Raw genomic sequence first — 22,136 nt, 5'->3', positions numbered from 1 at the left:
TTTGTGATCAACCCAATAAAACGCCTTAGTTACATCAAGAAAGATTCCTAGCTTTCGAAATTTTTTGTTTAATCCATCCAGTACCTAACAGAGGAAAGAGAATATAACTTTTTCAATTGTTATACTACTTCTAAAGCCGAACTGTACATTTGATAGCAAATTATGTGATATGAAATGATCAATTACCCTTACATATCCAGTATTTTCAGTAACTTTAGCAAAAACTGATTGCGCAGAAATAGGTCTAAAATTGTGTACATTGTCCATTTCTGCCTTTTCATAAAGCAGCTTTACTACTGAGTTTTTAATCGTTCATGAAACTGTCCGTTCTTAAAAGAAAAATTGCAGATATGGCTAAGCACAGGGCTAACATGAGCAGCACAGTACTTAAATATTCTGCTAGGTACTCCATCATATTCACAAGAGTCCCTGGTCTGCAGTAATTTAATTATTGACTCAATTTCCCCCTTGTCTGTATCACAGAGGTGTATTTCAGACATCAGTCTCCGAAAGGCGTTTTCCAAGAGAGTTATATGATTCCCTGTAAAAACGAATTTTTTATTTAATTCATCGGCAATGCTAAGGAAGTGATTGTTAACTGCTGTACATAGATCTGACTTGTAATAGAAATATTTTTACTACGAACTGACTTTATATCGTCGACCTTGTTTTGCTGACCAGACACTTACTTCACGACTGACCATATGGTTTTAATTTTACCCTGCGAATGAGGTATTCTATTAGTGTACCACATGCTCTTTGCCTTCGTAATAACATTTTTAAGCAGCTTACAGTACTGCTTGTAATGGGCCACTGTAGCTCGATTCTGACTACTTCTAACGTTCTGATATAATTTTCACTTTGTTCTACAAGGCATCCTCATCAGACTAGTCAGCCACCCAGGCTGCGTTTTACTGCTAGCATCCTGTTTAGAACGTTCTAATGGAAAGCGACTTTCAAAGAGCATGATAAATGTGTCGCGGAAAGCATTATATTTGTCATCTATGTTATCGGCACTGCAAACATCCCGCCACTCTTGTTCCTTAACGAGATTTAAAAGACTATTGCCGTTGGATTAGCTTTTCTACATAGTTTGCAGTTATGCATAACATTTGTTTGAGTACAAAAACCTATTAGTGTTAAAATTTGTCCATGACGATCTGAAAATCCATTCACCGTTTTACTAATAGAATGTCCATCTAGTTACGAAGATTGAATAAAAATATTGTCCGTCGCTGTGATACTATTCCCCTGCATCCTGATTGAAAAAACACTGACTGCATCAGATCATATCAGTTTAGGAGATCTTCCAATATTCTTCTTCTTGCACGATCACATACAAAAATTAATATTGAGGTTGCCACATATCACTAATTTTTGGTACATTCTATAAAGCTAACCAGTTTGAGCAGAAATGCTCTAATAGGGGACCTATAAACGACAACTATTAGAAGTTTAGTTTCACTAAATTCAACTGCCCCTCCACAACATTCAAATACCTGTTAAGTGCAGTGCCGTGATGGACTCGAATGGAATACTGTTTTTTACGTACATGCCAACTCCCCCACTCTGCAAAGAACTTGAAAAACAGCCAGCTAATCTGTATCCTGGTAAAGGAAGCCTCTGAACTACCAAATTATGTAAGTGGTGCTCTGATATACGTATAATGTAAATATCTGTAAGCAGTTCACTGCCTTTTTCTCTAACACCTCTTATATTTTGATGAAATATGCTATTCACTAATTGGATACCTGATTCCCTTGAAGGCGATTCCTTTATTAGAGCGACTTTCTTTAAGCAGGCATACCTATCAGCTGACTACAGTCTAAAAAGGTGCAGCTCTAACATCAACTACTACTACAGGAATTTTCCCAGAGTGACCGCACCACCGCCAGCCACACTGTCACCTGTAATTTTTGCCAGCCACCCCTTCCCATACCTATTGAGGTGCAGGCCACGCCTAGTGAAACCAGATCTATTGATAGACTCAACTGGCACCACTTCAGTGTGAACCATGCCCTCCGCCACCAAACGCCTCCTCCAGCCCCACGTGAACACGCCTAACAGCAGCATTATGATGAGGCCGATCATGACGCTGAAACAGTTGCACGACGTGCACATTAGAGCCAGCAGTTTGAGTAGCTATCTTTACCAGGTCACCACCTAGATTATACTCCCAGTCCCTATCAAGACTATTCCCAACTCCACCCACGATCACTACCTGGTCCTCTTTCGCAAAATTCCTACATAACTCCCCTATGTTAACAGTCACCTCAGCCAACCCTGCACTAGGTTCCACAATGCTGGTGACCTGGTACTCTCTCCCCAACAGTTACTGCAACTGCTGGCACGCACCTCCGCCATGCGAACTACCTAGCAGCAGAACCTTCTTCTTTCTCGTAGAATTTGCAGCTGACTTGGGCTCCGTAACTGCTGTGGATTACTGCACGTTTCGTACACCGACAGCTACAAGAGGCTCCACTAAACTCTGACAGTTGGTCAAAACTATTGGTTATACGCCAAGTACTGTTTGAATATCTCCTCCTCCTACATACCTTCTTACCAACTGCCAGTTCCTATTCCCCCGCGTCCTTAACCCGCTGCACCCTGCCTGGTTCCTCCTTTGCGTTTTGTAACTGCACCTGAAGAGCACAGATCTTACACTCCTGCTCCTCTGTCAACTTATTTCTGCTACAAATGCTGGTTTTGAAATCTGGAATTGTATTTGCAAAGGTCTTTCACGTAACCCCATAAAAAGAAATCGATGTATGTCGAGTCCTAGTTCTAGGTGGCCGAGAGCAAAATGGTGTAGCCGCGCGGTCTTAGGCGCCTTGACACGGTTCGCGCGGCTCTCCCCGTCGGAGGTTCGAGTCCTCCCTCGGGCATGGGTGTGTGGGTTGTCGTTAGCTTAAGTTAGGTTAAGCAGTGCGCAAGTTTAGGGACCGATGACCTCAGCAGTTTGGTCCCATAGTACCATACCACCACCAAAATGCGGCGACGTCATGTGCAGTACGTCCAGTCCAACTGTTTGCAAGATGTTGATTTATAAATATGTGCGCACCTGTACAGTCTTCTTGTGGCGTTGCACACTGTGGACGTCCCGTACTGTAGCGCCTGGACACGTTTCCTGTCTGCTGGAATCGTTGTCATAATCTTGAGATCACAATTTGCTATGACCTGCTGTGTTTGGCCAGCCTCCAGTCGCCCTAGTATTGTACCCCTCATAACGTCATCAATGTGTTCCTTGAGCCTTGCGGAGGCGCTCTAATTTGCTGGAGGGTGTAAGGCGTGCAATATGCATAAAATTGTGGCATCGGCCACCGCTTAAGCAAGTCCAGATAAATGAGTCTTAAAATACTTAGGTCACTGAAGAAAATGGCTTGGACAATGTTTGTGCAGATACCGGACAGAACATTTTAAATTTCGGTGAGTCATGCAGAGGCTCAATTACACATGAAAGTTTTTCTGTAACCCCTATTCGAGGGTTAGGCGATAATCTTGTCCCTTCTGTGGCACGTCGCCCCCTCATCGTGCGTTGTGTTCCGTGGACTACATTGGAACGAAACGCGAATTCTTTCAGCGTTTTGTGTTGATACACGTGGCCGGTCGGTGTCTCTTCCTTTGCGGCAAGTATTCTGTGTCTACAAACTGCCGATGCCAACTCCGAAAGTTGTTAGCATTTGGAAGTGCTTGAGTGAATCGTATTTTCAGGCTACACTTACAAAAAAATAAATAAATGCAGTGTTCGATTTGCAAGTGCATAGAATAAGTTATCAAGAGAAAGAAAAGTGGCGTTCTACGGATCGGAGCGTGGAATGTCAGATCCCTTAATCGGGCAGGTAGGTTAGAAAATTTAAAAAGGGAAATGGATAGGTTAAAGTTAGATATAGTGGGATTTAGTGAAGTTCGGTGACAGGAGGAACAAGACTTTTGGGCAGGTGAATACAGGGTTATAAATACAAAATCAAATAGGGGTAATGCAGGAGTAGGTTTAACAATGAATTAAAAAAATAGGAATGCGGGTAAGCTACTACAAACAGCATAGTGAACGCATTATTGTGGTCAAAATAGACACGAAGCCCACGCCTACTACAGTAGTACAAGTTTATATACCAACTAGCTCAGCAGATGATGAAGAAATGGATGAAATGTATAATGAGATAAATGAAATTATTCAGGTAGTGAAGGGAGACAAAAATTTAATAGTCATGGGTGACTGGAATTCGATAGAAAAAAGAGGAAGAGAAGGAAACATAGTAGCTGAATATGGATTGGGGCTAAGAAATGCAAGAGGAAGCCGCCTGGTAGAATTTTGCAAAGAGCATAACTTAATCATAGCTAACACTTGGTTCAAGAATAATGAAAGAAGATTGTATACATGGAAGAACCCTGGAGATACTAGAGGGTTTCAGATAGATTATATAATGGTAAGACAGAGATTTAGGAACCAGGTTTTAAATTGTAAGACATTTCCAGGGGCAGATGTGAACTCTGACCACAATCTATTGGTTATGAACTGTAGATTAAAACTGAAGAAACTGCAAAAAGGTGGTAATTTAATGAGGTGGGACCCAGATAAACTGAAAGAACCAGAGGTTGTACAGAGTTTCAGGGAGAGCATAAGGGAGCAATTGACAGGAATGGGAGAAAGAAATACAGTAGAAGAAGAATGGGTAGCTTTGAGGAATGAAATAGTGAAGGCAGCAGAGGATCAAGTAGGTAAAAAGACGAAGGCTAGTAGAAAGTTGGTTAACAGAAGAGCTACTGAATTTAATTGATGAAAGGAGAAAATACAAAAATGCAGTAAGTGAAGCAGGCAAAAAGGAATACAAACATCTCAAAAATGAGATCGACAGGAAGTGCAAAATGGCTAAGCACGCTTGGCTAGAGGACAAATGTAAGGATGTAGAGACTTATCTCACGAGGGGTAAGATAGATACTGCCCACAGAAAAATTAAAGAGACCTTTGGAGAAAAGAGAACCACTTGCATGAATATCAAGACCTCAAATCGAAACCCAGTTCTAAGCAAAGAAGGGAAAGCAGAAAAGTGGAAGGAGTATATAGAGGGTCTATACAGGGGCGATGTTCTTGAGGACAATATTATGGAAATGGAAGAGGATGTAGATGAAGATGAAATGGGAGATATGATACTGCGTGAAGAGTTTGACAGAGCACTGAAAGACCTAAGTCGAAACATGGCCCCGAGAGTAGACAACATTCCATTAGAACTGACAGCCTTGGGAGAGCCAGTCCTGACAAACCTCTACCATCTGGTGAGCAAGATATGTGAGACAGGCGAAATTCCCTCAGACTTCAAGAAGAATATAATAATTCCACTCCCAAAGAAAGCAGGTGTTGACAGATGTGAAAATTACCGAACTATCAGTTTAATAAGTCACAGCTGCAAAATACTAACGCGAATTCTTTACAGACGAATGGAAAAACTGGTAGAATCTGACTTCGGGGAAGATCAGTTTGGATTCCGGAGAAATATTGGAACACGTGAGGCAATACTGACCCTACGACTAATCTTAGAAGAAAGATTAAGGAAAGGCAAACCTACGTTTCTAGCATTTGTAGACTTAGAGAAAGCTTTTGACAATGTTGACTGGAATAGTCTCTTTGAAATTCTGAAGGTGGTAGAGGTAAAACACACGGAGCGAAAGGCTATTTACAATTTGTACGGAAAGCAGATGGCAGTTATAAGAGTCGAGAGGCATGAAAGGGAAGCAGTGGTTGGGAAGGGAGTGAGACAGGGTTGTAGCCTATCCCCGATGCTATTCAATCTGTATATTGAGCAAGTAGTAAATGAAACAAAAGAAAATTTCGGAGTAGGTATTAAAATCCATGGAGAAGAAATAAAAACTTTGAGGTTCGTCGATGACGTTGTAGTTCTGTCAGAGACAGCAAAGGACTTGGAACGGCAATTGAACGGAATGGGCAGTGTCTTGAAAGGAGGGATGAACATCAACAAAATCAAAACAAGGATAATGGAATGTAGTCTAAATAAGTCGGCTGTTGCTGAGGGAATTAGATTAGGAAGTGAGACACTTAAAGTAGTAAAGGAGTTTTGCTATTTTGGGAGCAAAATAACTGATGATGGTCGAAGTAGAGAGGATATAAAATGTAGACTGGCAATGGCAAGGAAAGCATTTCTGAAGAAGAGAAATTTGTTAGCATCGAGCATAGATTTAAGTGTCAGGAAGTCGTTTCTGAAAGTATTTGTATGGAGTGTAGCCATGTATGGAAGTGAAACATGGACGATAAATAGTTTGGACAAGAAGAGAATAGAAGCTTTCGAAATGTGGTGCTACAGAAGAATGCTGAAGATTAGATGGGTGGATCACGGAACTAGTGAGGAGGTATTGAATAGAATTGGGGAGAAGAGAAGTTTGTGGTACAACTTGACCAGAAGAAGGGATCGGTAGGTACGACATGTTCTGAGGCATCAAGGGATCACCAATTTAGTGTTGGAGGACAGCGTGGAGGGTAAAAATCGTAGAGGGAGACCAAGAGATGAATACACTAAGCAGATTCAGAAGGATGTAGGTTGCAGTAAGTACTAGGAGATGAAGAAGCTTGCACAGGATAGAGTAGCGTGGAGAGCTGCATCAAACCAGTCTCAGGACTGAAGACCACAACAACAGAATTTCGTGCTGAAACATAATTTTTCTACGTCAGTTGAAACTACGTTTACACTTCAATTAAGGTTCCCCGAGAACATTATAACAAGAAAAAATAATAAAAAATTCGACGATTTGCCACGAACAGAAATTATTAGCATGTCAGTCCATACAACTGGTACTTTTGGTAACCAAAAATCATAATTTTTCGGGTGTATCTTGATAACGGTTAAAGACTGTCGAAAACAGGAAAATGCTATTTATACATAAATTTCTAAAGAGTTCAGATGGTTTAAATGGCTCTGAGCACTATGTTACTTAACTTCTGAGGTCATCAGTCCCCTAGGACTTAGAACTGCTTAAACCTAACTAACCTAAGGACATCACACACATCCATGCACGAGGCAGGATTCGAATCTGCGACCGTAGCGGTCGCGGGGTTCCAGACTGTAGCGCCTAGAACCGCTCGGCCACCCCGGCCGGCTCTAAAGAGTATACAGTTAAAATTTGAGTTTTTTGCTATGGTTAGCTATTTAAATAATGGCGGCCACGGTAAAAAAATTTCTAAAAAGTTGTTTTCGCCGCATTTCAGGAACCACCCTTGAATAAATGGTGCTATTATAAGCCGTCTAAGGTCGACTCTGCACCACATCTAATACGAAAGAACCAACCGATTTGCTCAATTTGCCTGGGCTGGAGGAAGTGCATAGTGTATAAATTTTGACTTCGTACTGTAAGGACAGCTATAGTATGTCCCTTCTGTGGTGTCACCGCCAGACACCACACTTGCTAGGTGGTAGCTTTTAAATCGGCCGCGGTCCGCTAGTATTCGACGGACCCGCGTGTCGCCACTGTCAGTAATTGCTGACCGAGCGCCGCCACACGGCAGGTCTAGAGAGACGAACTAGCACTCGTCCCAGTTGTATAGCCGACTTAGCGAGCAATGGTTCACTGACAAAGACGCTCTCAATTGCCGAGACGATAGTTAGCATAGCCTTCAGCTACGTGAATTGCTACGACCTAGCAAGGCGCCATTTATCCTTTGCTATGTATCTAAGGAAGCATGAACAATCAGACCGATGTATTCCAATTATGGAATAAAGTTAAGTATTACTTCAACTCCGTACTTTATTTGCTACATTAAATTACATTGACCTGTTCCAGACCTCACGCCATCCTGCGTGAGCTTAGCGTGCATTTCGGCCTCCTGTAAATACAAGGTGTTGGCACTTCTGCAAACACATCACCTTCTTCCGACAGGTAGACCAAGGAGTATTCAAAACACTTGACCCCTCATCTCTGTGACCAATAGAACGTTATACATTACGACATTTTCCAGCGTGTACAAACTCTACGGATTGATAGATGAGAGGACACGGAACAAAATAAGTCTAATGAATCTATGTCCGGAAATGCATGGTTTCCATGCTAGAGACCATTTATTCAATCGTATTTTGTTGCAGAGGCTGCCGTGTACCATGCAGCCATATCTACAGTGTGCCTGGTTTCCTCGTGGAGGATGGTACTGTTCCTCATACGTCATGCCCTAGTGTCCTCTCCTTGGTAACGTTATGTTCGATTCACTTCTCTTGCTGGCTCATCTTGTAGTGGACGTGACACAGCGTTGTACGCAATGGTTCCGCATTCCAATCGAGAGCTTGCCGACATGGTGTTTACTTAGGGAAAGGCAAATGGCAATGGGCGGCGGGCAGCAAGATTGTATCGGGAGACCTATTCCCGTCGACTTCAAGCATAGCGTCTAATGTTTCCAACAGTGTTTCGCCGTTTGTCTGAGACAGGATCGTTTCAGGAAGCAGGAAATCATGAAGGACGCACCCGAAATGTTCGGACACCAGACCTGAAGGAAAATGTGATTGACACTGTGGAAGGCAACTACCGTGTCAGTACCAGGCAGCTGGCCCGCCAGAATAGGGTAAGCCAGAGGACCACGTGGAATATTCTCCATGACCATTGTTACTACCATTAACACTTACAGCGTGTGTATGGCTTACTAGCGACAGACTTTCTACATTGGGTGAAGTTTGGCACTGGTTTCTTCACCAGGCAACCACGATTTCGTGATTTTCGTGATCCATCGTATTCGCAGATGAGGCCACCTTTAGGCGGTGTGGTATCTTCAACTTTGATAAAAGTCACCTGCAAGACAGTATGCAGAACCCCCATGGTATGGTGACAGTGAATCATCAGCATCGGTGGAGTCGGAAAGTGTGAGCCGGGATAACTGGCGACCGTATTTTGGGACCAGTCTTCCTTCCACGTCACCTAACAGGCGGGACTGTCGGCGTTTCTTGCGGGTGACTTTGCCTCTCTTGCTGGAAGAAGCGCCGTTGATGATTCGAAGGGTTATGTGGCCGCTACGTGACGGTGCTGCGGCCCACTTCGCCGTTAACGCCCGGATGCATCTCAATCGTTTCTTCCTCGGCCAACGGATCGGACGTGGGGGTTCAGTTGCATGGCCTGCTCCTTCAGCGGATCTCAGCCCGTGCGATTCCTGGCTATGGGGCCATCTCAAGAGTGTCGTGTATGCAGAGCCAATTCCAGGCGTGGAGACGGTGGACTAGCATCCCCTTTGACACTGTTCAGATGCAGGCTGACCGATGTGAATGTGTGCGACAGAACATGCTACGGCGCGTTTACGCATGCGTTGAGGCACATGGAAACCATTTCCAACACATACTGTAACTGTGGCTGCATAGTAGACTACAGCGCGTATTAGACAGCAGTTTCTGTAACAAAGTATGATTGAATAAATGGTCTAAGTTCATTCGGCCTTTAAGGTTCCTCTCATCGATCAATCCCTAGAGTTTGTACACGATGGAAAAAATCACCCTATGATCACCCTATGTATGACCCCTGAAAAATCGCACAGCCTACCTGTGCCTTGACTTGTGTGAGCAGAGGCTTGCCTTCCATGTATTTTTTTTAAGAAATTTTGTGACTTAAGTTTTATCGCTTGATATTTATGTTATACGTGACATGTCAGTCTGAATATTTTATTTCTGATGAAGGCACTCACAGAAGCGCCGAAACCAGGTCAAAAGACTTAATTTTTGCGACTGAAGGCTGTAATTGCTTTAATTTTTATTTTGATCAGTCTTATTATGTGAGTACATTTTCCGTTTATGATATGTGTAATTACATTTTATTCACGTAAATACATGCACGAAAAAAATGCAACTCTGTCAGTGACTGCGTTCAGTGGCACCAGGGTACAATACGTGCATACTGAGAGGCTGTAGCGTTGGCGATTTACTTGTATTAGTCACGGTTGTCGGCGATGAAATGGCGCCGAGGAGGCCTATCTGTGTTTTGACTCTGCAGCCAGTAACTGTGTTGCGTCCTGAGGTAAACAGTATGTGCAGCATTCGTTCTGGGGTACAATCTTGCCCCATCGAAAAGTACGTACTCCTGCTGAACAGCCTCACACAAAAAAAAATGGCCCTGAGCACTAAGGGACTTAACTTCTGATGTCATCAGTCCCCTAGAACTTAGAACTACTTAAACCTAACTAAGCTAAGGACATCACACACATCCATGCCCGAGGAAGGATTCGAACCTGCGACCGCAGCGGTCGCGAAGTTCCAGACTGTAGCGCCTAGAACCGCTTCAGCCATTTGAGTGGGATCACGCTGTGGTCCCGCAGGAAGCCGGATGGACGTATGAATAGACTGCTGCACATGTCGGGCACAATGTGTCGCCGGTGTGTCGCTGCTTTCAGTTCCGTCCTGCGGAACATTCCCACACATTGGTAGGCCACGCTCTGGATGTTCGTGTAGGTCAAGATCGACGTATTGTGTGAGCACCCATGGGCGACCCACAGTCATGCAGGGACGGGATCGAGCATATGTTGCACGAACTGTGTCATCAAGGACTATTGGGAAGCGCCTGCTTGCAACATGATTAAGATCATGTGCGCCGCTGGCCGCAGAACCACTGACACCTTGACACCGCCTTGCATGGCTACGTTGGTGTTGCGACTTGACTGGAGAGTAATATGACACTCTGTTACCTTCAGCGAGGAGAGTGGGTTCTGGCCGCATGTGATGCAGATACACGTTTATGGCGTAGGTCTGGTGGGCTTCCCATTCTAGAGTGCATTCGCCCACAGCTTCCACCCTGGGCTTCATGTTGCGAGCAGCCGATTACAGCTCGCGGCCACATTTGGTCTTCTGCAGGATAAAGTAACCAGTGGCCAATATATTGGATAGGGTATTACTCCCGTGCTACTGCCGTTTCTTCGACGGAATATGATGTATTTTTTCAACAGGATAGTGCCCGTCTTCAGGGCCTGTAAGAATCATTGCCGAATTGCAAAAGATGGTGTAAGATACGTGGGACAGCCTATCGCAGGATGCCAGTTCGCATGTGAGAATACACGCCTTCTTTGCCGCCAGAGCGGGGGGGAGGGGTGGGGGGGGGGGGTGTACATGTGTATTGGTGCGACTGTTTGGGCAGCCTTTACAGTGACATGCGTGTTTCATTTGACCTGAATTTTTACCATATACTTCTACAGTGATCAAATACCTCTCAACTCACTTGCCTGTCTGCATCTACATCTAAGTGATCACTCTGCTATTCACAATAAAGTGCCTGGTAGAGGGTTCAATGAACCACCTCCAAGCTGTCTCTCTACCGTTCCACCGCCTATGAAATAACTTGGTCCTGGAGGACGTTGCATTTCTTCTGGCAGTGTACACGTTGCCTCTTGACCTGATGGTTACGGGTCTCGAACCAGTGCCACCAAGGTAGACCTCTTCTAGGGTACCTCCATCCGGCACTCCAGGCGATTCCGAGGGTCCTGGGTTCGGCACTGGCCCAGGCCTACCATTCACGGCCACTGTGGCGTAAGCCTGCTGACCTTCGGAAGCGCCTACCTTGCACCAACACTGGCCACAGCCTTCCACTGAAGCAAGCATTACAGCCTTGCGTACACACGCACCGCAGTGAGCCCAGCACACAGCTAGGAGTTTCGCTGAGGTAGCAACCACTGCCTGGGTAACCACGCACGCCGCCGAAACGCTGTCATCAATCGCTATACTGGAGACTTCCAGCACAAATAATATTATTACTGATTCAGTTCTCCCGACTCCGTGCTTGCCGTAGTACTGACACAACACAACACGCCAGTCTGGGGCAGAAGCGACGTCTACACATCCAACACCATTACATTTTCAATACGAAAAATGATATTCTAGGACAGCCACTGAGGATGTCTTGATAAAAAATAAGTAAATAAATAAAACATCAAAAAATCTGGGTGCTTAAACAAATAAAAAAATAATTTGCGCCACGCAAAAGTCGTTTTCTTGCTAACCACTATAATTCGAATACTAATTTTCGACCATTGGTCTCTGCTAAGCGCAGGATGAGGTAGTTACGATATCACAGCTACGCGGTACTCACGTGGCCTTTGCTCCTCCAGTGGATGAAGAAGCCGCAGTCGTCGACCCTGAAGAAGCAGCGCGGCTCCAGCTTGGGGGCGTCCTTTTCCTCGCTCCAGCGGTCCAGCAGGCATCCCTCCACCAGCGGCTGCGGCACCGGCACGCGCCACTCCAGCTCCAGCCTCTTGGTCATGGCTCGGCTCCTGGAGGCAGCGAGCACGTCATCACAAGCTGGCAGACTCACGAGTATCTGTGCCGCTGCATAAGCCGTGGTCTACTCGGATGCCAGCTCTGCTCCCTGAGGCATGCAGGCTTCAAAATTAGGTCCTCTGTCACAATCAACATGGATACCGCAAACAGAGATCTTTCGACACTCAGCTCGCACTTTTCGTCCACGAGACCCACAGCTCAGCGTGATACCGTGTTCCTTGGCTTCTAGAAGGCATTTGGTACAGTTCCGCACTGTCGATTAGTGAACAAAACCGATGCTAGACCACATTTGTGACTGGATTCGGGACATTGTAGCAGATAGAACTCAACATGTATCTCTCAGCGACACAAAATCGATAGTGGAAATTTCGGGAATACGCCAAAGAAGTGTGCCAGCGCCGTTACTGCTTACAATACACAGAGTGATTCAGCTGCCCCTATCTATGGGACTCATGCAACTCGCATCATGTTCAAATACCATGCACAAGATTTTATATTCTCTCCCTCAATATGCGCAAACTATTACTCCTACAAAAAAATGAACAGGAGCTTTTTGTAGGCAATTTAATGTAGTTGAATTCGGTACTGGCATGAGTTTTTGCTAGAGGCCGTAGCTTTCGAATTATTCAAGAAAAACGTACAAAGGTGACTTTCTGATGCGTTTTTCTTCGATAACTTAAAAACTGTGGCTTCCAGCGAAAATGTATCCCAGAACAAAATTTAACTACATTCCGTTTCCTGCAAAAAGATGCATTTCAATTTTTCTGTGGCGCTACTGGCTCTCGCGTAGCGAGCGAGAGAATATGAAAATCTTGCGTGAGTTTTGAAGGCGTTACAGGTTGCATAAAATCCTTATATAGAAGCAGCTGAATATTGTTATTTTTTATTCCAGTGCACGAAGCGTTTCGAGCCCTGGGGACTCATCTTCTGGTGCTTGATCAGTCTACATCATTTTTCAGTTTTAGGTTACAACAACAACAACAACAACAACAAAAACAACGACAGTAGGTCACAACTGGTCTGTTAAGGGTACATAGATATATAACAAAGTGGCACATTTTCACTACAATTTTTACAAAACTTACTCGAAACACTGTGTAATTTTTCAGAGCTATCGAAGTTTTGTAAAAATTGTAGTCACAACGTGCCATTTTCCAATACACCTATAGCTATATTATTTTGACAGGATCAGTAGTAACCTAAAATTGAAAGGTGTTGTAGACTGATGAAGCACATCAAGATGAGCCTCCACGGATCGAAATATATTGTGCATTGAAAAAAAAATCACTATTTGGGAATGAGGGCACTCTGGTTTTTATTTTTCGAAAGTAATACAGGAACCAAAACTGACAACAATGGACAAAATTAAGATACACACTGAAGCGTCAAACAAACTGGTATAGGCGTGCATATTCAAACACAGACACATGTAAACAGGCAGAATACGGCGCTGCGGTCGGCAACACGTATATAAGACAACAAGTGTCTGGCGCAGTTGTTTGATCGGCTACTGCTGCTATAAAGGCAGGTGATCAAGATTTAAATGAGTTTGCACGTGGTGTTGCAGACGGCGCACAAGCGATGGGACACAGCATTTCCGAGTTAGCGATGAAGTGGGGATTTTCCCGTACGACTATTTCACGAATGTACCGCGAATATCGGGAATCTGGTATAACATCAAATCTCCGACATCGCTGCGGCCGGAAAAAGGCCCTGAAAGAACGGGACCAACGACGACTGAAGAGAATCATTCAACGTTACAGAAGTGCTACCCTTCTGCAAACTGCTGCAGATTTCAATGCTCGGCCATCAACAAGCGTCAGCGTGCGAACTGTTCAACGAAACATCATCGATATGGGCTTTCGGAGCCGAAGCCATCTCGTGTAGTGCTGATGACTGCACGACACAAAGTTTTACACCTCGCCTCGGCCCATCAAAACCGGCGATGGACTGTTGATAACTGGAAACATTTTACCTGGTCAGGCGAGTCTCGTTTCAAATTATATCGAGCGGATGGACGAGTGCGGGTAGGGAGACAACCTCATGAATCTTTGGACCCTGCGCGTCAGTAGGGGACTGTTCAAGCTGGTGGAGGCTCTGTAATGGTGTGTGCCTTGTTCAATTGGAGTGATATGGGATCCCTGATGCATCTAGATACGACTTTGACAGGTGACATGTACGTAAGCACCCTGTCTGATCACCTGCATCCATTCGTGTCCATTGTGTACTCCGACTGACTTGGGCAACGCCAGCAGGGTAACGAGACACTCCACACGACGAGAATTGCTACAGAGTGGCTCCAGGAACACTCTTCTGAGTTTAAACATTTCCGCTGGCCTCCAGCGAACAGGAATGAGCATATCTGGGATGCCTTGCAACGTGCTGTTCAGAAGAGATCTCCACCTGCTCGTACTCTCACGGATTTATGGAGAGGCCTGAAGGATCCATGCTCTCAATTCCCTCCAGCACTACTTCTGACATTAGTCGAGTCCATACCACCTCATGCTGCGGCAAGTCCCATAGTGCTCAAAGCCATTTTTTCAATCAAGAACATCATCAAAATAACACCAACAAAAAGTAACATAGAACTGCACTCCTTTCGAAACGAAATAAAACGCCGACCGTAGACCAACGACAGATAAGTAGGTCTTACAATGATTGCCAAATCCCAGGTTTGATTCGATCACATATCCTCGAAAAGTACTCCATAATTCTATTACACAGGTCGAGTCCCAGAACAATCATCAAACTAGAATTCACCTCTTCATACATGGCACACTCCAATTGTGGAAAGGATCCATGGAAACATGACCCAAAAACTGGCATAATACTGACGATATCGCGAATGGCACCTCAAAGAGATGTGATGATCTTGGAGAAACACTCAAAAGTCAAGGACGCTCTTGCTGCCGTCTTGAAACAAATAATGGAATTGACTGTCTTTTGATCGAATTCACTGCCTTTGTCTTCGTTCGTGGGAAAAAGAACTCATCTGGGAACAGAACGACTACAACACAACAGCAAGTAGAGCAGCACGAAGAACAAAAGCAAATATTTCCCGTAGCAATAACCATACTTCTGTGGAAGGTCAACACACGAGTCGATGTTTATCCGCGTCAAACATGAGGCACTGAGGACAAAGCGGAGAAACTGTGACATTAATGGCCTGGATATGCAGTCTCGTCACGTGTTTCTCATTGAAAACCAGATTCCAGGTCGCACGAGCCGCCATGGCGAGGAGGACATGGTGCACAGAACTTCACACCACAGCCCATGCGAGCTCATGGTGCCACCTCTCCAACATGTTCAAGGTGTGAGCTCCCATGATTAAACGATAAACGTCACATACAGTAGGAGTCCTGGTTCGAGAATGGTCTACAAGGACTTAGCTATATTCGATGAAAAAGTTCTTGAGCTGTGAAAGAGAAATAGAAATTGCTGTGGGTGGCATTCTGGAAAGAGGAACTTCCGACAAACACCTTCTCGAAAAATACTCCATATCCTATTGCACAGATCGCGTTCCAGAACAAGCATCAAACTAGAATTTACCTTCTCATACCTGGCACAGTCCAATTGTGGGAAGGATCCATGGAAACATCCAAAAAACTGCCGTAATACTGACGATATCGTGAATGGCACCTTAAAGATCCACAATTTAACCATCCAGCAGAGACAGAGGGCAGCTGCTCTAACACGTGCGTTGACGAGACCGTGGCCTCCTTCCTAAGGGGGAAGACTAAGTCGTATTGGACTTTAAAGGTGAGACCTGCGCTCAGGAAATAGCGACACGCTGCCAGCAACGTGTGTGCCATCTCCTTCAGCACTGGTAAGGTATGGGCCAAATGCGGTACCCTAGACGCCAGATTGGAGTTGACAAAATCAGTCGCTGCTCGCAGCAGATTACCAAAGACGCTCATGCAGATCATTTGAAGGAAGCGTTTATAATTAGCTGTTGCTGTTCTCTTTAAGTCGCATGTGAAGGTACTTCCCAAACATTTGAGCATGTCCATCGACCGCAATGGACTCTTCTGGAAGACCCTTGCCAATGTTCAAAGCAACAGACTTTGTCAAATTCGTATGATTGCCCGCAGCAGTTCCATAGAGAGTGATCCATTCTAGTGCTAAATGCACCTCAGCCCTTGACTGAGCCAAAAAGAACAGGTCATCTCTGTATGTCCGACAGAAAAATGTATGTCCGTCATCGTTATCCCAGTTAATCGCCTCCGCAATCCGCACAGTAGTGGCACAAGGGCAATGACAAAGAGGATCATCAACAATGGACATCCTTGCCGGACCAATCAAGAAGTAATAACGGGGCCCGCTGCATGTACGTTGATCAGCATCTGTGATGAGGCACCTCATAGGAGACACATAATGGTATGTATAATTTCACAGGGGAAGGCCATCAATCACATCACTTCTGCAAGATGCTCATGGCTCACCACATCAAAGGCGTGGTCAAAGTCCACCAACGCCAAGGCGCCTCAAAAGTGGCAGGTCGCTGCGAGGACGATACCATCTTGATAGTCCCTGAGAGCTGTCTGTATTTTACTGTCCCCACCAAGCCAAGTTTGATCCAAAGATATTAGTTGATGTTTGAAAAAACAGACATAATGTCTTATGGGATAACAGCAATCAATTGCAATGAATAAAAAATTTGCAATCAAGACGGATTTTAAGTAACATTATATTAGTTGATGCATGATGTGCTTGAGACAGACTACAAGAAGCAAGATGAAAATCTTGGAATAACAACTAAGAATCAAGGATGGCTGATAATGCTCAACCCCGTCAATCTCCATATGGCTTACGAGCAGGAAAAGTCAGTAGGGAGTGGAACATCAGGAGACATCAGTTCTTGGTACACAGCAAGCCAATAAGGAGATGTTATGTCGCGGGAGGCGTGATACCATTCCAGCGGGATATCATCAGGGTCCAGTGATATGTTTATCACTCTCTTGTGGAGAGTGCTGTTGAAGTCATCAGCTGTAACTACAGCTATGTCTCAACAGCAGTCCTGTAATAACGCCAGGCAAAGACTTGATGACTTCTTAATCCGTCATTGCTTCTTTCTGACAGTGTTGTGTATTGATGGGGTTTCTCCACAGACCTGATTCTGACATCCCACACATACCTTTGCTCTCTCAAAGCTGCGACGCATAAGCGAAATAATCTTCGTCTTTGCCCTCCGAAGTTCAATCTGTCGATCAGAAGGCAATGCTTGGCCAGAGAGCTCCAGGAGCAGTGTGAAATAAAATTCCATCATATTTTGATGCCAATACGTCTTATTGACACCATATTGTATAATCGCACGAAGCAAAGGAGCTCAGCATATTCGAGCGACCACCGAAGCATTGAAGGGTATGTCGGGAGCCATCTTTCACAGGTGGTCCATATCACCGTTATTAACTGCCTGCACTCCGGATCCTGAAGACGTCCGACATACAACTTCCATACGCTTCGACCGGGCCATACTCTCTACTGTTCCGATGCATGGGTATGTGATATGATCAGAGAAGGCCGTCGACCACAATTCAGCGTCAGTGGTCTCAGCCGTGAGAATGTGGGAAACGTAGACACGATAAAGGCGACTCGCCAATCGGTTTGTACGAATCCTACGCCAGAAGTTGTAGTTTCTGGCATAGGGTATAATGGGGAAATTAATCCTCCTGAGGTATCACACGGTTGTCTCCTGCAAGAACAAAATGTCCGTTTATTTTTTGGGTCATCAGTCTTCTGACTGCCTTGACGCGCCCCGCCACGAATTCCTCTTCATCTCAGAGTTGAACTTGCAACCTACGTCCTCCATCATTTGCTGGATGTATTCCAGTACCTGCCTTCCTCTACAGTTTTTGCCCTCTACAGCTCCCTCTAGTACCATGGCCGTCTTCGCTCATGTCTTAACAGATGTCCTACCATCCTATCCCTTCTCCTTATCAGTGTTTTCCACATATTCCCTCTCCGATTCTGCGCAGAACCTCCTCATTCCTTACCTTATCAGTCCACCTAATTTTCAACATTCGCTTGTAGTACCACATCTCAAATGCTTAGATTCTCTTTTGTTCCGGTTTTCCCACAGTCCATGTTTCACTACCGTACAATGCTGTACTAAAGACGTACATTATCAGAAATTTCTTCTTCAAATTAAGGCCTATGTTCGATACTAGTAGACTTCTCTTGGCCAGTAATGCTCTTTTTACCATTCCTAGTCTGTTTTTGAAATCCTCCTTGCTCCATCCGTTAATGGTTATTTTACTGCCTACGTAACAGAATTACTTAACTTCATCTACTTCGTGGCCATCAACCCTGATGTTAAGCTTCTCGCTGTTCTCATTTCTGGTACTTCTCATTACTTTCGTCTTTCTTCGATTTACTCTCAATCCATGTTCTGTACTCATGTTGTCAGCGAATCATATCATTGATATCCTTTCACTTTCAATTTTAATTCCACTCCTCAACCTTTCTTTTTTTTCCATCATTGCTTCATCGATGTACAGATTGATCAGTAGGGGCGAAAGAGTACGTCCCTGTCTTACACGCTTTTTAATCCGAGCACCTCGTTCTTGGTCGTCCACTCTTATTATTCTCTCTTGCCTCTTGTACATGCTGTATATTACCCATCTCTCCCTGCAACTTACCCCTATTTTTCTCAGAATTTCGAACATAATTTTACATTGTCGGACGCGTATTCCATGTCAACAAATGCTATGAACATGTCTTGATTTTTCTTTAGTTTTGCTTCCATTATCAACCGCAACATTAGAATTGCCTCTCTCGTGCCTTTACCTTTTCTAAAGCCAAACTGATATCTAGCACATCCTCAATTTTCTTTTCCATTCTTCTGTATATTATTCTCGTCAGCAACTTGGATGCATGAGCTGTTAAGGTGTTTGTGCGATTATTCTCGCACTTGTCAGCTCTCGCAATCTTCGGAACTGTATGGATGATATCTTTCTGAAAGTCAGATGGTATTTCGCCAGACTCATACATTCTACACACCAAAGTCAATAGTCGTTTTGTTGCCTCTTCCCCTAATGATCGTAGAAATTCTGATGGAATGTTATCTATCCGTTCAGCCTTATTTGATCTTAAGCCCTCCAAAGATCTTTTAAATTCTGATTCTAATACTGGATCCCCTATCTCTTCTAAATCGATTCCTGTTTCTTTTTCTAGCACATCAGATAAATCTTCCCCCATATGAGGCTTTCCAGCTATCCGCTCTCTCCTCTTCATTTAATAGTGGAATTCCCATTGCACTTTTAATGTTACAACCCTTGCTTTTAATGTCACCGAAGGTTGTTTTGACTTTCCTGTATGCTGATTCTGTCCTACCGACAATCATTTGTTCTCGATTTCTTCATATTTTTCATGCAGCCATTTCGTCTTAGCTTCTGTGCACTTCCTGTTTATTTCATTCCTCAGCGACTTGTATTTTTGTATTCCTGAGTTTCCCGGAACATATTTGTACTTCTTTCTTTCATCGATCAACTGAAATATTTCTTCGCCGATACCTTCTTTGTACCTGTGATTTGCTTTCCAGCTTCTGTGATGGCCCTTTTTAGAGATGACCATTCCTCTTCACATGTACTGTCTACTGAGCTATTCTTTATTGCTGTATCTACAGCCTTAGATAACTTCAATCCTGTTTCGTCACTCCTTAGAACTGCCGTATCCCGATTCTTTGCATATTCATTCTTCCTCACTAATGTCTTAAATTTCAGCCTATTCATCATCACTACTATATAGTGCTCTGAGTCTCTATCTGCTCCTGGGTATGCCTTACAATCCAGTACCTGATTTCGGAATCTCTGTCTGACCTTGATGTAATCTAACAAATATTCCCGTATCACCCGGCCTTTTCCAAGTGTACCTCGTCCTCTTGTGATTTTTAAACAGAGTATTCGCTATTACTAGCTGAAATTTACTACACAACTCAATTCGTCTTTCTCCGCTCTCTTCCCTTGTCCCAAGCCCATATTCTCCTGTAACCTTTTCTTCTACTCCTTCCCCTACAACTGCATTCCAGTCCCCCATGACTATTAGATCTTCATTTGCCTTCAACTACTGTATTACCGTTTCAATATCCTCATATACCTTCTCTAACTCTTCATCTTCAACTTGTGATGTCGGCGTGGATACCTGAACTACCGTTGTCGATCTGGTTTGCTGTCGATTCTGATAGGAACAGCCCTATCACTGAACCGTTCACAGGAACACACTCTCTGTCCTGCCTTCCTATGGTAACAAATCCTACTCTTATTTTCTGTTGCTGTTGATATTACTCTATACTCATTTGACCAGAAATCCTTGTCTTATTTACATTTCACTTCACTGACCCCTACTATATCTGAACTGAGCCTTCGCATTTTCCTTTTCAGATTTTATAGTTTCCCTGCCACGTTCAAGCTACCGGCATTCCACGCCCCGACTCGTAGAACGTTATCGTTGATTATTCAATCTTTTTCTCATGACCACCTCCCTCTTGGCAGTCCTCTCCTGGAGATCCGAGTAGAGGACTATTCCGGAATCGTTTACCAATTGAGAAATTATCATGACACTCTTTCAATTACAGGCCAATTGTCCTGCGGATACACGTTAGTGTCTTTAATGCTATGGTTTTCATTGCCTTCTGCATCCACATGCCGTTGATCATTGCTGATTCCCCCGCCCTTAGGGGATGTTTTCCACCCCTACGGCAAGAGACTCAGTCTGCTGCTCCTTCCTCTACGAGAAGGCCGTTGGCAGAAGGAGGGTGACTTCTCATGCCGGAAGTCTTCAGCCGCCAATGCTGATTATAAATCAAAATTTAAGCCATGGCCGGGTTCGAACCCGAGACCCGCTAGAACACGGGTATGGTCATAGCAGCCCACAAACAAAGGCGCGATCTCTTCTGAATAAAATCACGAATGTCCTCGTCGATTTTTGGAGCCAGTCAGAGCATAAACTTTGATGATCCGAACACCAAAGAAGGTCACTACAAGACACCTGGCAGACGGCAGATAAACAACATCTTCTACCAGGATCCTTTTCCACATGAGTTTCGCTATCCTACTACATCCTTCAGTGCACTGTGTACGATAGACACAGTCCATAAATGGCCGGAATATTGTTGAAGCGAACTTCGCGCATGAGAGCAATACGATTGTCCGACACGGTCAATATTTCGTGTAGCAACTGAAGTTGTGTTGATAATTATAGAGCCAATCCTATACGCCTGCCGTGGTACTGTAGTGATGGAGACGCTCATTGAACCAAGAAGACCAGCAGTGTTAATAAATTCCTCATCAACAGACAGCGTGACTTCGCTCAAATCCGAGGTTATTAAGTCGTGAGTTGCTGCAGCAGTAACCACAGCTACTTCAGCGTCCGTTGTGCCATCCAGTACAAGTGGACCACGCAGTAGTGCGTCGGCCCAGATCGTCGAGCAGAGCCTCTGTAACGCGCGAGGGCGTCGGAGGGAGGGCTGTTGTGGCCTGACAGGTGAGTGCGATCCAATGGGAAAAGGGAATGATTTTCGCCACTGAACCGCCCAACAGGAGATAGTCTTGGCAGGAAGGATCATTATATCGTCTATAGAATGTGGCAAGTAGCTGTCCAATAGATTAAGCCAACATTAGTTACGTTTCTTTGGCGACTTGTGTATGTGTGCGTGCTTCCATATCCATAGGTGGCAGTAGGTCTTGATGGTGAAGCACAAAGACAGCACTGGGCACGACCATGGAGTCGATGACCATCCCCCACCAGCACTCCTCGACCTTTCAGCACAGGTGCAGCCGGAAGGGGCACAGGCATAGACGGTGTTCCTTCCTCAGCTCCTAGATGTACAGTCGTAGTCTGAAAAGATTCAGCAGCGAGAGATGTTGCAGACAGTGGGCTGGAGTCGTTCTGGAGATGCTTGAC

The 22,136-nt window shown here is 44.6% G+C and overlaps 1 protein-coding gene across 1 annotated transcript in view; it reads right to left on the bottom strand.

The window, feature by feature from the left end:
* Positions 1–22,136, bottom strand: part of LOC126094937 (1-phosphatidylinositol 4,5-bisphosphate phosphodiesterase-like) — a 524,263-nt gene that overhangs the window by 441,637 nt on the left and 60,490 nt on the right. The window contains exon 2 of the mRNA XM_049909585.1: positions 12,049–12,229. Within this exon, the coding sequence (XP_049765542.1) occupies positions 12,049–12,219 (171 nt within the window). The 5' untranslated portion in view covers positions 12,220–12,229. The remainder of the gene's footprint in view (positions 1–12,048; positions 12,230–22,136) is intronic.

The sequence above is a fragment of the Schistocerca cancellata genome, chromosome 8 (genome assembly GCF_023864275.1).
Source record: "Schistocerca cancellata isolate TAMUIC-IGC-003103 chromosome 8, iqSchCanc2.1, whole genome shotgun sequence".
Taxonomy (NCBI): Eukaryota; Metazoa; Arthropoda; class Insecta; order Orthoptera; family Acrididae; genus Schistocerca; species Schistocerca cancellata.
This window is presented reverse-complemented; position numbering and strand designations above follow the sequence as displayed.